The sequence below is a fragment of the Stenella coeruleoalba genome, assembly GCF_951394435.1.
Source record: "Stenella coeruleoalba genome assembly, chromosome: 1".
Taxonomy (NCBI): domain Eukaryota; kingdom Metazoa; phylum Chordata; class Mammalia; order Artiodactyla; family Delphinidae; genus Stenella; species Stenella coeruleoalba.
Window position 1 is genome coordinate 167294180 of NC_137169.1, and position 16686 is coordinate 167310865.

General features: G+C 37.6%; 1 protein-coding gene across 1 annotated transcript in view; it reads right to left on the bottom strand.

Moving 5' to 3' along the window:
- INTS7 (integrator complex subunit 7) overlaps positions 1-16686 on the bottom strand; it is a 92289-nt gene that overhangs the window by 5738 nt on the left and 69865 nt on the right. Inside the window, exons 17-19 of the mRNA XM_079941688.1 lie at positions 7153-7285; positions 1628-1726; positions 59-244 (exon numbers count right to left, since the gene is read on the bottom strand). Of these exons, the coding sequence (XP_079797814.1) occupies positions 59-244; positions 1628-1726; positions 7153-7285 (418 nt within the window). The remainder of the gene's footprint in view (positions 1-58; positions 245-1627; positions 1727-7152; positions 7286-16686) is intronic.

Here is a 16686-nt window from a genome sequence, read left to right on the forward strand (position 1 = left end):
ACTTCCATCAATGAGTTGATAAAACCTGCATCACAACTCTGCCTCTTTTCTAAATTACCTTGTAGTCTTGTCCAGATTTACTCTGCAGTGTGGAAGAAACATTCAGACAGACAGACTGAATTTTGCGGAAGAGTCCTGGTTTAGATCCATGCTGGACCACTCCCTCTACCTTCAGCGCCAGTTGCTGGTTATTCTGGACAGCAATGGGTTCAGCAGGGTTCCGGGGGGATGGTGACAGGGCAAGCTGGAAAGCCAACATTAAAATAAATGCTAACAACCAAAAGCAAGCTTCCTTACAACAAACATGTCTGTGCTAATTGTTGATTATAGATTAAAACATTACTTGTACACACACAGGCACACATACATACACACAGATACATACACACAGAGACACACACACACACACACACCCGCAATGACCTGACCGTGCTGGGACAACCAGACAGATGTACCTTTAAAGTCAAGGGTTCCTTATCCCTAATGCCTCCTTTTAAATACCACTGTTTTGTTTTGTTTTTTTAAACCCCCAGCCCCAGTTCTGTTTGAGGGAAACAGAGGATTAGAGAATAGCAAGGGCACTGTTCTCCCAATTTCTGAGGTGGGGCATTTCTTTGACAATGAACCAACTCTAGTATGGAAATGCACTATATAAATTTTCATGTCCAGCTGCTGTCTCTATGGTCTAAGGTCATTTTAAATAAACTAAATTCAAATGTAAATGAATCTAGAATTCTAGGATTACATACGCTATCAAGTCAGCATGGTATAAAAGTCAATTTTCACAAATAAACCAAATGACATTTTTAACCTCTCAGTTTTTCTTTAAAAACATATTAAGAATCCTAAATACCCTTTAATTAAAGAAAGCTCAAATCTTGCTTAAATAAAAATACGGAAGAAATTGGGTCTTTCTGATAATGTTGTTGAGCCACTGAACCCTGGAGACATCTTACCTTAGGACTTCTTATCTATATAATCAATTTTCCTTGTTATTCAGGTCATTTTCAAATGGAATGCTCTATTATTTGTAATCAAAAACATTCAAATGGATGCAAAAGTGCACTGAAAACATTTACTGATAGGGATAATCCAGGGAATCTCTTACAAATGACAATTTCCCCCCTTTCCCAACAATTTCATTCTTTGAATCAAAATAGCTTTTGAATTTTGAGTGGCTTAAATATTTTAAAATACTGACTCTACTCATTGCCCAGCTTCTCAAAATTTGTTATTTGTAGACAAAAGTGCTTTGGAGATAGGGCTGGTGATGTTTTACTGGACCTGATTCATTCTAAGTTGGGTTTAAATAGTTTGATCAGACATGGACTCAGCTCAAGATCCCTGTGGGCTACTATGATGAACAGCACCCAACTCATTCTTGAAGACAGGGACAGAGCTCAAGGTACCCAAATGCCTGTCCCACTGCATTTGGCACTATGAGGAAAGAAAGGAGAGGAGACGGTTTAACTCCCAAATCACTTGTTGAAGGGAGGAAAGGCTTACAACTGAAGAGTATAAGTTCTGTCTAAACCAAAGGTAAGATCCTGAAGCAGAGCTATGCCCCCTACAATCTTCAGAAGAAGGTATTAAACTATATTAAACCTGATTGTTCTTCCTATATTACCTTGATGCTGGTAGACTGCAGTTTCTGGAAAAAATATCTCTGAAATGAAAGAGGAACTTTCAGCAAAGAAATGATGGCATTGCAGAGACATGCTGTATGCTGGGGAAAAAAAAGAAAAATCAAATGAAAACAAATTTCCAAATTTCATCAACAAATAGTTACTTTCAGGAAGAAGTGTAAAAACTACAAACGCTCATAAAATTACTACAAAAGTACACACCAATCAGGTTAAGAGACATAACACTCAGGAACTATATACATTTATCAAATCACTCATGTCAAGGAGGACAATTACAGACTTTTACTTTATTCTGAAATATATTCAATAAAAAATGACAGAGAAAACCCACACTCCTCAAGATCAAGCAATGTGCAAAGTTTGCATTTCTACAGAGCTTAGAGCTACTAGATATATAGTTATTTTAGATACTAAAATATAAAGTAACTATCATGTGACAAAATATGATAAAGAGCAGGTATATGGTAAAAAACCAGAGCAAAATATTGACATTTGAGGCTCGAGTCCAAATCCCCGTGGAACCTTGGCTTGGAACTGCCTCATTCTTCATCCCATCTCTACCAGGTGGCCTCCCTGTTCATGTGGCCATGAGTCTCCAGAGATAGAGCAACGGTGGAAACTTACTGGAATTCAGATTACAGATTACCATATAGTCCAACTCTATAGATCGCTGAAACTTAAATAAAACACTTTCTTTCTAAAATCTATTTCACAAATTTAACTGAGTTTTGAAAATCCCAGCTTAACTGCAGAGGAATAGAACTACTCTAATGAATTTTTCGAGTCTTAGTGAAAGGGGTCATAGAACCAGAATTTAAGAATTCAAAGATTTTATTTATTTATTTGTTTATTTTCAACTACTTTCTTGAGGTACCACTGACATGCAAAAAGCTGGACATATTTAATGCATACTACTTAATCAGTTTGGAGATAAGTATACACCTGTGATACCATCAAAGCTATTTTAAAGATCATCCAGTCTAACCCTCAATTTTGCTGATGACACAGGTCACCCAGACAACTAATGGAACAAGCTGGGACTGGAACCTAGGTCACCTGACTAGGTCACTCAGTGATTTTGTTTTATTTCACCAATGATTTGCAAACTTAATAGAAAAAAAAAATTACAGTACCGGAACACCTGTAACTTTGGGTGACCCAGAACCATTCCTGCTTGGTCTACCATCCCCTCCTCAGTCTACTCCTCTCTCAGTGGCCCCCAAACTGCCACAGGCTGAAAACTATTCCACTATACAGTGCTGTCTGTCCTTTTAAGTTCCTGCTTCCAAGCAGGGTATCACCTAGTGCCTCTGCTATAAACATTTTTAAAAAGTAGGGCATTAAGGCTAAAAGCCAGAAGAATCCATTCCTCATTGGTTTCAGATTACTGAACATTCTGTGCCTGACAGACTCCTAATATAAATGCCAGGTCTATTACTTGAGATTACCACAACACGGATTTAGAGACACTGGGTCTACTCAGGTTTAACTGCTAAAACGGCAATATTCATCTTCTTGCCACAAGGGATCTGAGATGCGTTTGCCCGGACATCCTACTTGTGGTGGAACCTTTGATGCCACAACAGTATTTAAGGAGAGAAACATCTTTAAAGAATGGATTTAGAGGACCACAAGTGACCTCAGGCTGTTCCAGGGCAAAAAGGTACCATTTTCCCTTTTAAAAGAATAGATGCGGATTTTGCAATTCCCCACTGGGAAAGCAGGACTGCCTCTGAGACCACTAGCCCCTTGGGCACACTTCAACACGTATGTTAGTTGCAGATTACTATCAAAGTACCAGTCTGGAGATGTGAAATCACATATCATGATTAGTAAACCGGTAAGAGGACTATCCCATCATGAATACTCTCTTCATTGCCAAACCGAATACTTTACAGCCTTTGTATTTTTTGACACTTTTGTGGCACCTGATAATGCTCTTCTTCCACGAAATTCCACTTAATGGCCCCTGCCCTCACTTCTGATTCTTCCCTGCTCCATCTTCTTTCCTAAGATTCTCTTCCTTTGTATGTTCCTTCAGTGTTGATGCTCTCCTTAGTCCGTTTGTCTTCTCAGTCTGTTTGTTCTTCACAGGCAGTTTTCTTCACTCCCAGAACTTTAAGAACCTATATGCTCACGACACCTCAACTTTACATGCATTCCAGCCTGTCTCCTTCTGACACCAAACCTGTTATCTAACTGCCAATGTTTAACATGTTTAAAAATGAAACCACCTTCTTCCACTATCCCTCTGTATTCTGTCTCAGTCAAGGATCAACCATTTGTGCACCTGGTCACCTAAGCTGGAAACCCAGAGGTCATGTCTCCATCCTCTCACATCTAATTTAAAGAAAACAAAAAACAAACAAAAAACCAAAACCAAGCCTTGAAAATATCACACCTAAATAATCTTTCTTATGTATCTGTTCTTCTCATTCTTGCTCCCACTTTATCAATTTGGCCCCTACCTTGGATTACTGCATAAGTCTTGTAACCACTCTTCTTTCCTTTAATTTCATGGCTTCCAGGCCATTACCTGTTCTGTTTCTACATAACAATAGTGTACAGTCTTAGCTTAACCATTTCTCTCCCACACCCATTTAAAATTCCTAAAGAGTGCCCCCATTGTCTATGGGACAAAGTCCAAACTCCTTAAGACTGTGTTAAAAGCCTTTTGTCATCTGGCCTCCACTGACCTCTCTAGTCCCGAGCCTGCACATTATGCTGCAGTAATAACACACTGTTCCCGGAAGACATCATGCTATTTCATGCCTCCGCTTTTTTAAAATAAATTTATTTATTTATTTATGGCTGTGTTGGATCTTCATGGCTGCTTTGGATCTTCGTTGCTGCACGCGGGCTTTCTCTAATTGCCGCGAGTGGGGATTACTCTTCGCTGCGGTACGCGGGCTTCTCATTGAAGTGGCTTCTCTTGTTGGGGAGCATGGGCTCTAGGTTTGTGGGCTTCAGTAGTTGTGGAACGTAGGCTCAGGAGTTGTAGCTCGCGGGCTCTAGAGCGCAGGCCCAGTAGCTGTGGTGCACGGGCTTAGTTGCTCTGCAGCATGTGGGATCTTCCTGGACCAGGGCTCGAACCCATGTCCCCTGCTTTGGCAGGTGGATTCTTTTATTTTTTGGCAGGTGGATTCTTAACCACTGTGCCACCAGGGAAGTCCTCATGCCTCTGCTTTTGAACATGTTGTTCCCTGCCTGAAATTCTCTACACCTCCTTATCTGCCTGAAAAACTCATATGCAAATACCTCTTCTCTCTGATGTGCACCCTCACCCCATTTCCCCTATCCTTTGACATGAATTACTTTCTCTTTTGTGCTACAACTCTACTTTGTGCAGACCTCTATTATTGCACATATATTGTATTGTATTTGTTTACAAAATCTTTCTTATCAGACTATGGACAACTTGAGGGAAGAGCCTCTGTAATTTTTCTATTCACAGGATTCAATAAATACTTGTTAAACTGAATTTTGGGTTCAGAAAGTATCAAATCTATAAAATACAATTTGGAAAGGGGGAAAAGGGAATCAACATTTATTAACCACTCCTTATATGCCAGGCCAGGCACTGTGCCAGGCATTAGGCATTATTCCATTTAAACTTCACAAAAACCCTATGAGGTAGATCTTTTTCCATATCATAGAAAAGGGTATTAGAAATTTGTCTAAAATCACGCCTGCTGAGTGGCAGAGGTAGAATCTGACCCTAGGGCTCTTTTCTCTGTATTGCGTACCTACTGGGCAGAAAATTCCCATTCTTTCCATGAGACGCAGTGGATTGAACTCTATCAAACTCAAGGTACTATCTGGCATCTATTTAATTTCCTAGGGTGGAGCTTAGAGGAAATACATGTAAATAATTTAATCAATGTCTCACATAAATATGTCTACTTCCTACAAAGATAATCTTTACAATCTTCCTTAGCAACCAATCTCAGTATCAAACAGCTACCTGTGTCATTTCAATTCAGCAAATATGTATTGACAATCTTACATGGAAAGCAGTGTGCAAATGAAAGTATCTAACCTTAAAATCTAATTTAACTCTTTAATGACACATCCTGTCAATTTCTTCTAGAACACCTGATAAATGGTGAGTTCAGAATGAGAACAGCAGGAGGCAGAAGAGAGCTACAGGAAATACCAGTATCCAATGTGTAGGCAGGGCAAGAGAAACTCTCCAAGGTGTAAAGTTCAAAGACAGTGCTATACACTGAATGTGCTGTCGTCTCTAAATTCACATGTTGAAGCCCTAACTCCCAATGTGTTGATATTTGGAGGAGGGCCTTTGGGAGGTCATTAAGTTTAGATGAGGACATGAGGGTGGGACCCCTGTGATGGGATCAGTGCCCTTATAAGAAGAGAAAGGAGAGAAGAGAGGCCCTCTCTCTCCAACACGTGAGGACACAGCGAGAAAGCAGCAGCTGGCAAGCCAGCGAGAGACCCCACACCACAAAACAAACTGGTTGGCACCCTGAGTCTGGACTTCCCAGCCTCTAGAATTGTAAGAAATGTCTGTTGTTTAAGCCACTATGTCTATTTTGTTATAGGAACCTGAACTCAATACAACACTGGAGAATGGCCAGACAGGGAGGAGGAAATCTGGGTGAGAGTGTCAGTCTGTCCTGTGACTGGGAAGTCAGGGGATAAACAGCAGATGTTCAACAGTGCCAAAGGTAGCAGATTCAGTAGGCTAAGTGGACATGAGTATTAAAGGACAGCAGTAGCATTACCTGGCAGGAACTGATTTACTGATAGTCAGAAAATAAGCCCAGTTCTTTCTATTTTAATTGGCCAATAGTTTTCAACCCTGGTGGCATGACAGAATCACCTGGGAGCTTTTAAAAATACTAAGGTCTGGGCCTCGCAGAGATTCAAAGATAACTGGCCTGGGTGGGGCCTGGATATTGATGTGTTTTTTTTAAATAGCTTCCAAAGTGATCCTAATGTGTAGCCAAGGTTGAGAACAATTGCAACTTTAGTTAAATTGTTAAAAAAGGGAAAAAAAAGTTTTATCTGCATTCTGGTAGAGCAGAGTTGACATGTTAGTGTGACTATGTAGCAGCTACAGATGTGCTAAGTGCTTTCATGGATTATCTCATTTCATCCTCACAACAATACTATGATGTAGGTACTGTACTAACCCTGTTACAAAACAGGCACAGAGGGGAGCTTCCCTGTTGGCGCAGTGGTTGAGAGTCCGCCTGCCGATGCAGGGGACACGGGTTCGTGCCCCGGTCCGGGAGGATCTCACACGCCGCGGAGCGGCTGGGCCCATGGGCCACGGCCGCTGAGCCTGTGCTCCACAACGGGAGAGGCCACAACAGTGAGAGGCCCGCGTACCGCAAAAGAAAACAAACAAACAAACAAAAAACAGGCATAGAGGAAACAGTCACAGAGAGGTTAATGTGTTGAAGTCACACACAGTAAGTGCCAGAGACAGATAAAAACTCACTTCCACATAATAAAACTCAATAAAACAAAAGTGACTTGCCATATAAGAAACAGGGGTATATTTCCGATTGAGTGACTCCACCTCCTCCAAGACATGATTATATACAGACATCATTCTTCTCTCATATTCACTATCAGCATGGGCTGCTCCTGTAGATCCATATTCCTGGAAACTGAAGTCAAAAATTAATATCAATCAATCAACCAAGATAGTAACTAATTTTTTTTTTTTGCGGTACGCAGGCCTCTCACTGTTGTGGCCTCTCCCATTGCGGAGCACAGGCTCCAGACGTGCAGGCTCAGTGGCCTATGGCTCACGGGCCTAGCTGCTCCGCGGCATGTGGGATCTTCCTGGACTGGGGCACGAACCCATGTCCCCTGCATCGGCAGGTGGACTCTCAACCACTGCGCCACCAGGGAAGCCCAACAGTAACTAATTTAATGACAAAATGTGTCAGGTACTTTCCACACTGTCTCATTTAATCTTTAAAATAATGAAGTAGGCACTGTTATTTCCATTTCACAGATGAGAAAACTGAGGCTTGCAGATGTTAAATAATTCGCCTTCAGTCACACAACTAGTAAGCGACAAGCTAGAATTCAAATCCAGACCTGACTTCAAATTATACAAGTCTTAATCACTTTGGTTGTTAGCTAGTATAAAAATGTTTAATTAAACCTTGTCCCTGCCATGAGGGGAAAGAGACATAAGGCATCTGAAAAGGTAAACTATCAATAAAGTCAGCAGACAAGTGCCAAATAACCAGTAAAGATATGCAAGTAATCAGAATATAGAGGGAGCTGAGGAATGCCACAGAAGAGATCGGTCTTGGACAAATCACTATGCAAGTAGCATGGATAAGATTTGAAGAGATGGAAAGTTCGGAGGGCATTCATAACTGGAGAAATGGCATGAATCTAAAGCAAGCAGGTGAAATGCACAAGAATGTTCAGCAGAGAACTAGCATATAGAGCATGCTGGAAGAAGTTTTACATAGATTTCTTTTTTTTCTACTGCCTCAAACCCAAAGACATTTCTGAAAGTATTTCTAAATGGGAAAAGGTGGCAAAGTCCTGCATTCTAACTAAACTTCAAGAGGGCTATTTGAAAATGCAATATAGGTAACTTAACTATGTTGGGTTAACACTATTCTTACTATTCCCTTATTATCCTTTTAACGGCTACTATGTGCAAGGTACTTCAGCTGGGTACTTTACATAGGTTTTCATTTAACCATTACAACCACTCTAAGAGACAGGCATTATTACTTACCTATAGTTTATGCATATGTGGCTCAGGGAGACGAAAGAACATGTCTATATTCATACTCACTCCTAGCTGTATGTACATGTGTATCTGCCTGGTTCCAAAGCTTTGTTCCCTACTCTGTACTATATCTTAAGTTCTGTTAAGACAAGAACTGAACCTCATTTAGTGATAGACTTTAAGGAAGACTATACCACACAATAAAGCATAAAGATTTAAAAGTCTCTGACAAAGTGACCTGCAAATAAAAGGGTATAAAATCAGAATATACTGTTCCACCTTCCACAAAAGGAGTATTCCTTTATTTATTTTTAATAAACTTTATTGAGATATGTTACAAAATTGCAAAAATGTACCCTTCCTAGTCAATCCCTACTTGTGGCCCCCAGCAAGCAGATTAGCTTTCTATCACTGTAAATGAGATGTTTCCTAATACTGGATATAAATAATCATACTATATGTAATATTTTGTGTTTGGTTTCCTTTACAGCACAACATTTTTGAGTCATTAATGTGTTTTGTGTATTTCAACAGGTCATCCATCTATATTGCTGAGTAATATTCCACTGTATGAACATACTACAATTTATCTACCCACTCACCTGTTGACACATTTGGCTCTTTCCAGATTTTGTCGTTACAAATAAAGCTGCTAAGAAAATCTGTGTACAGGTTTCTGTGGAAGTATGTTTTCATTTCTCTTAAGTAAGTAGAAATAGAACTGGTGGTCATATGGTAATTGCCAAACAGTTTTCCAAAGCGGCTGAATCATTTTGCAGTCCCCAAAATGTATGAATTCAAGCTCTTCCACATCTAATATTTGGTATTAAAGGGCTTTTTAACTTTAGCAATTCTAGTGGGTGTTAGTTGTATCTCACTGTGATTTTAATTTGTATTTTTCTGATACCTAATGATGTTAAGCATCTTTTCATGTGCTTATTGGAATTAACGTATCTTCTCTGTTGAAGTGTCTGTTCAAATCTCTTGTCAATTCTTAAAAATTGGGTTATCTTGAGTTGTATGGTTTTCTTAATATTCTGATAGAATATGTTTGAGAATATTTCACCCTGCAACCAATCTTTTCATTTTCTTCATGGCATCTTTCAAAGAGCAGAAGTTAAAATTTTTAAATCCAATTAAACAAATTTTTCTGTACAGTAACTGCTGTTTGTGTCCTGAAAAAATCCTTGCTGATCACAAGGTCATGAAGATTTTCTCCCAAGTAGTATTCTAGAAAGTTTGGAATTTTATCTTTTACAGTTTGATCTGTGATACACTTGGAATTAATTTTTATGTATGGTGTGAGGTAAGGTCAAGATTCTTTCCCCCCTATACGGCGTGTTTCAGCACAATCTGTTGAAAAAACAGATTGTCATCTTTGTCAAAAATCAAGTAATACTCCTACGTAACTATTTTGGTCTCTCCATTCTACCCTCAAGCCAATATCACATTGTCTTAATTACTGGAGCTTTATACTAAGTCCTGAAATCTTTAGCAAGTCCTCGACTTCAGTTTTTTTCCTTTATTTTACAATATGGTGAATTACACTGATTGGTTTTCTAATATCAAACCTAGAATTTCCGGAATAAACCCTACTTGGTTTTAATGTATTATCCTTTAGAGTTTTGTTAGGTTCAATTTGTACATGTTTTGTTAAAGATTTTTAAGTCTATGCAGAATATTTGAATTTTTCCTGTTCACCTCAACTATCACATTTATTGGCACAAAGTTATTTATTCCTTTAATATGCTTTTAATATCTATGGGATTTGTGATGGTACTCTTATTTCATTTCTAATATTGGTAATTTATGTTCTCTTATTTCCTTGTGCAGAATAGCTAGTTTTATCAACTTTATCGATCTTTTCAAAGAGCCAGCTTTTGGTTTCATTGACTTTCTCTACTGTTTATTTATAATTCACTGATTAGCATTCTCAGCTTTACTATTTCTTTCCTTCTAATTACTTTGAGTTTAATTTGCTCTTTTTCTTGCTTTAATATGATAGAAACTAATGTTATTACTTTTAAACTTTCTTTTGTGTGTGTATGTATGCATTTAAAGTTATATATTTCCCTCTAAACTCTGTTTTAACTGCATCACACAAGTTTTGATATGTCGTGTTCTCATTTTCATTCAGTTTAACTTACTTTCTAATTTCCCTTGTGAATTTTTGACCAATTGGAATGTTTAGAAGTCTTGTTTAATTCCTAAACATTTAGGGATTTTCCAGAGATGATTTTCTAATTTAATTCTATCAGATAACATATTCTACGTAGTTTCAATGCTTTTACATTTACTAAGAATTGTTTAGTAGCTCAGCATATGGTTTACTTTGGTAATTTTTCCAAATGCGCTTGGAAAGAATGTGTATGCTGCTGTTGGTAGGGCATACAGGTCAATTAGGTCAAGTTGGCTGGTAGTGTTATTCAAGTCCTCTATATCCTAAGAAATCTTCTGCAAGTTGCTCTAGTAATTATTCAGAGGGGAGTGTTGAAAACTCCAACCATAATTGTGGATTTATTTCTCCTTTCAGTTGTCAGTTTTTGCTTCGTATATTTGGAAGATCTGTTACTAAGTATATAAATGTTTACAATTACGTCTTCTTGATGAATTGACCTCCTATTATGGTAAAATGTAGCTCTTTGTCAAGTCTTTGTCCTAAAGTCCACTTTGTATGATACTGTCACACCAGCTTTTAGGGTTCCTTTTCCATCCTTTTGTTTACTTTTAATATATTTGTATCTTTGTATTTAAAGTGGGTTCACACATATGGTCACCTTATCTTTGATAAAGGAGGCAGGAATATACAATGGAGAAAAGACAGCCTATTCAGTAAGTGGTGCTGGGAAAACTGGACAGCTACATATAAAAGAATGAAATTAGAACACTTCCTAACACCATACACAAAAATAAACTCAAAATGGATTAAAGACCTAAATGTAAGGCCAGACACTATAAAACTCTTAGAGGAAAACATAGGCAGAACACTCTATGACATAAATCACAGCAAGATCCTTTTTGGCCCACCCCCTAGAGTAATGGAAATAAAAAAAAAAATAAACAAATGAGACCTAATGAAACTTAAAAGCTTTTGCACAGCAAAGGAAACCATAAACAAGACAAAAAAGACAACCCTCAGAATGGGAGAAAATATTTGCAAATGAAGCAACTGACAAAGGGTTATCTCCAAAATATACAAGCAGCTCCCTCAGTTCAATATCAAAAAAACAAACAACCCAATCCAAAAATGGGCAGAAGACCTAAATAAACAATTCTCCAAAGAAGATACACAGATTGCCAATAAACACATGAAAGGATGCTCAACATCACTAATCATTAGAGAAATGCAAATCAAAACCACCAGGAGGACTACTGGGCATATACCCGGAGAAAACCATAATTCAAAAAGACACATGCACCCCAATGTTCATTGCAGCACTATTTACAATAGCCAGGTCATGGAAGCAACCTAAACGCCCATCAACAGACGAATGGATAAAGAAGTTGTGGTACATATATACAATGGAATATTACTCAGCCATAGAAAGGAACGAAATTGAGCCATCTGTTGAGACATGGATGGATCTAGAGACTGTCATACAAAGTAAAGTAAGTCAGAAAGAGAAAAACAAATATCGTATATTAACGCATGTATGTGGAACCTAGAAAAATGGTACAGATGAACCGGTTTGAAGGGCAGAAGTTGAGACACAGATGTAGAGAACAAACGTATGGACACCAAGGGAGGAAAACCCCGGGGGGTGGGGATGGTGGTGTGCTGAATTGGGCGACTGGGGTTGACATGTATACACTGATGTGTAGAAAATTGATGACTAATAAGAACCTGCTGTATAAATAAAAATAATAATAAAAAAAGCAGATAATTAATACTTTAAAAAAAAAATCACAAGGAGGTATCACCTCACACCAGTCAGAATGGCCATCATCAAAAAATCTACAAACAATAAATGCTGGAGAGGGTAGGGAGAAAAGGGAACCCTCTTGCACTGTTGGTGGGAATGTAAATTGATACAGCCACTATGGAGAACAACATGGAGGTTCCTAAAAAACTAAAAATAGAACTACCATATGACCCAGCAATCCCACTACTGGGCATATACCCTGAAAAAACCATAATTCAAAAAGAGACATGTACTACAATGTTCATTGAAGCTCTATTTACAATAGCCAGGACATGGAAGCAACCTAAATGTCAACCGACAGATGAATGGATAAAGAAGATGTGGCACATATATACAATGGAATATTACTCAGCCATAAAAAGAAACGAAATTGAGCTATTTGTAGTGAGGTGGATGGACCCAGAGTCTGTCATACAGAGTGAAGTAAGTCAGAAAGAGAGAAACAAATACCGTATGCTAACACATATATATGGAATCTAAAAAAAAATGGTTCTGATGAACCTAGGGGCAGGACAGGAATAAAGATGCAGACAAAGAGAATGGACTTGAGGACATGGGGAGGGAGAAGGGTAAGCTGGGACGAAGTAAGAGAGTAGCATTGACATATACACACTACCAAATATAAAACAGATAGCTAGTGGGAAGCAGCTGTACAGTAGGGAGATCAGCTCAGTGCTTTGTGACCACCTAGAGGGGTGGGATAGGGAGGGTGGGAGGGAGACACAAGAGGAAGGGGATATGGGGATATATGTATACATATGGCTGATTCACTTTTTTAAACAGGAGAAACTAACACAACATTGTAAAGCAATTATACTCCATTAAAGATGTTAAAGAGATAAAAAATAAAATAAGCAGCCCACAAAACCTCATAATAAACCTATGAATTAAGATGAGATATAAATAAATAAATAAATGATAAAGTGGGTTACTTGTGGTAAGCTTATACTTTGGGTTTTGCTTTTTTAGCTGTCTGATAATCTCTTTACTTAGAGTAGGACTATCTACATTTTTTGTAATAACTGGTATGACTGGGTATAAATCTACCATTTTGTGATCTGGTTTCTTTTTTCATCTGTTCACTGTATTTTTTTCCCTCTCTTCCCCTGCCTTCTTTTGGATTAACTGAGGTTTTTTTTAAAGTATTCCATTTTACCTCCTCTATTGGCTTATTTATTTTCTAGTGGTTGCTCTAGAGTTTATTCATCTTCATCCTCCATTACCACAAGTTATCTTCAAATAATATACACTTGATGTAAAATGTAAGACTCTTACTACTGTATTAATTCCAACCCCCACCTCCGTCATTTGTCTCACGTCACACATTTTACTTCTACGTGTTATAAACTCCCAAATGCATTGTTATTTTTTTCTAAATGGGCAATATTTTTTTTAAAAAGTAAAAAATGAGGAAAGTCTTTTTTATTTACTCACATATTTACCATTCCTAGTGTTCTTCTTTGTAGATCTGAATTTACATCTCAAATAATTTTTCTTCAGCCTGAAGAACTTCCTTTAACATTTCTTATAGTACAGGTCTAGGTCTGCTGGTAACAAATTTTCTCAGATTTTGTCTGAAAATGTCTTTATTTAGCCTTAATTATTCAAGGGTATTTTTACTGAATATAGAATACTAGGTTACTTTTTTTTTCTTTCAGGACTTTAAAGATGTTGCTTCACCTGTCTTCTGGCTTGCATTATTTCTCATAAGAATTAGTAAAAAATTCTTATTTTTATTCCCTTCTATACAGTCTTTTTTCTTTGGCTGCTTTATATTTTTCTTTATTACTGGTTTTCAGCAATTTGATCATAATGTGTGCCTTGTGATTTTCTTTATGTTTATGCCACTCTGGGTTCGTTAAGCTTCTTGGAGTTGTGGGTTTATATTTTTAATTAAACATGAACATTTTTCAGCCACTTAAAATATTTTTCTGTCCCTTGTTCCCCTCCTTCTAAGATTTCCAGTTACTTGTATAGTAGTACAAATGACACTGTCTCACTGGCAATTTTAACTTTGTTCCGTTTTTCAGTCTTTTTTCTTTCACTGTCCAATTCGGATAATTTCTATTGCTATGTCTTTAAGTTCACTAATCTTTTCTTTTGCTGTATTTAACCTACTGTTAAACCCAACCTAATCAACCTTGAATTCTATGTTCATCAAAACTATCTTTCAAAAATAAAGGCAAAATCAAGATATTTCATTTTTATGCTCTAGAAGTTCCATTTTCTTTTTAAACCTTTAAATTTGTTCATTATCTTCTATCTTTAAAATTTTGAAAATACTAATAGTACTAAAATACTATTTTAAAGTCCAAGTCTGTTAATTCCATCATCTGTCATTTGTGAGTCTTTTTTCTAATTGGCTGAAGTTTCTCTTGGTTATTTGTCACATCTTCCAGCTTCTTCTCATGACCAGTAATTTTTGATTGGATGCTAAAATTGTGGACCTTATACATTTGAGTTTTTGGATTTTGTGGTCTTCAAAGAATGTTAAGATTTTGTTTTGGTGGACAGCCATTACTTGTCATAATCCTGACTCTTTGAAGGATTACTTAAGCTTTGTTAGGTCAGGTCTAGACTAGTCTTCACTTTAGGGCTAGTTTAGCTTGATTACTAAGGTGGTGTGACCCTTCTAGTGTCTCTTCTGAATGCCTTGAGTGTTCAATTAGGTTTCTACAGTTTGGCCGGTTGGAACTCAAACATTTCTCAGCTCTGCATAAGCTCTGGGAACTGTTCAGTTTACAGCTTCCTGGTAATTATTCCCTCTCTAGTAGCTGTTTTGCCTGGCCTTGTGGGATTTCACCTAATATATGTACAGCTTATCATTCAGCCAAAGATTCATAGCACTCTTCCTCTGGAAAGCTTCCTCCACCCCTGTACTTGGCCTGCAAATTCTAGCTTCCTTTGTTCTCTGAACCCTGATATCTATCTCTTCAACTAAGCAAGACCACCATGTTTTAATTTGGTTACTCCTGCCTGAAAGGCAGTCTAAAAAGTGCCTCCAGGCAGAGGAAAGCAAGGACTAGTGTAAAGTTTACCTTATTTATGTCCCTTCCCTGAAGGATTACATTCCTGGTCTCCCTGTTGTCCAATGTCTGGAAACAGTTAAACTTATATTTAAACTTGCATATTTTATCCAGGTTTCTAGTTGTTTACAATAGAAGGAAAAGTCCCATACGTGAATGGCTTCATGACCAGAAGCCATTCCATTATATTTTAGGCAGTAAAAATAAAGGTTAAGTGCAAAGCTAGAATAGAAAAATGTAATGGACAAGCATCTCAAAATATTTTTTCTTAATAATCCTAAAAGGTTGGTATGAGCAGATAATAACATTTATAATTATAAACATAAACCCCATCCTATCTCACACTTACTGATACTGGCTCAAGCACAATGTTAGCTGCTAGAGATACGAAGTTGGATAAGACAAGGTCTCTTCTCCCCAAAAACCTTCTAGGCTATGAAAGATACACACAGATTTTTGTAAAAACTATAGTGAATTTTATTAATGTCATGCTTCACTCTCTTGAGGCTCTTTTTAGCAGCAGGTCCTTCTTTATATGAAAGGCACAAAATATATAGTATCAAGAAGAGAAGTTTCAGAAGGAATCTACTCTTTGCAGTTGTACACCAGTACGACTGAAACCCAGAGAGCTCTCCTTCAAGGTGCAATCTTTCTTTTCCAATTTTTCATTGCTAGGAAGGGCAAAGGCTAGGGGAAAGTGGGTTTAGGGGATAAAACAGGATGGAGAAGAGTGAAGAAAGGTGGTAGGAAGTGGAGAGGTTGACAGTGAGAGCAGGATTTGAGAGCTGGCTAGATAACTCCCTTCACCCCATCCCTGCTGACCATGTGTTAAAAAAATCAATCAAGAAAAATACCAATTTCTCTTATGTCAACCAACAGTACAATGACATTTGTGTGCTATCAGGTAAGATGAGTAGGCATAATCAGAAATGGCGAGAGCCTGGAAGTATCAATTAACTGGCAAAGACTGAAAAATATGGAGGTTAGAGAACATTTTGAAATTTAAAAGGGAGAAGCTTAAAAAAACAAAACAAAAACACTGGAAGTCTAAGGGGAAAATGAACATAGATCAAAGAAGGATAAATGGAAAAATAAGTAAAAATTAGTATGTCATCGAAATATTAAAATGAATCAGACGAGTGAAAAAAAAATAGCCAAGTGTTGTTTAAATATCTATTTAAAGTAGATAGCACTTTAAAACAGAAGGCAAGGATTTTGGTACTGCCTTGGAAAAAAATGGTGAGTCAATGCTTTAGGACAGAGAAATTTAAAATGCTCTGTTGATTATGTTCTCTTTGAGGAAGCTGATCTTAGAATCACAGGCCTTACTAGATTGGAAATATACAGTTGAAAATAAA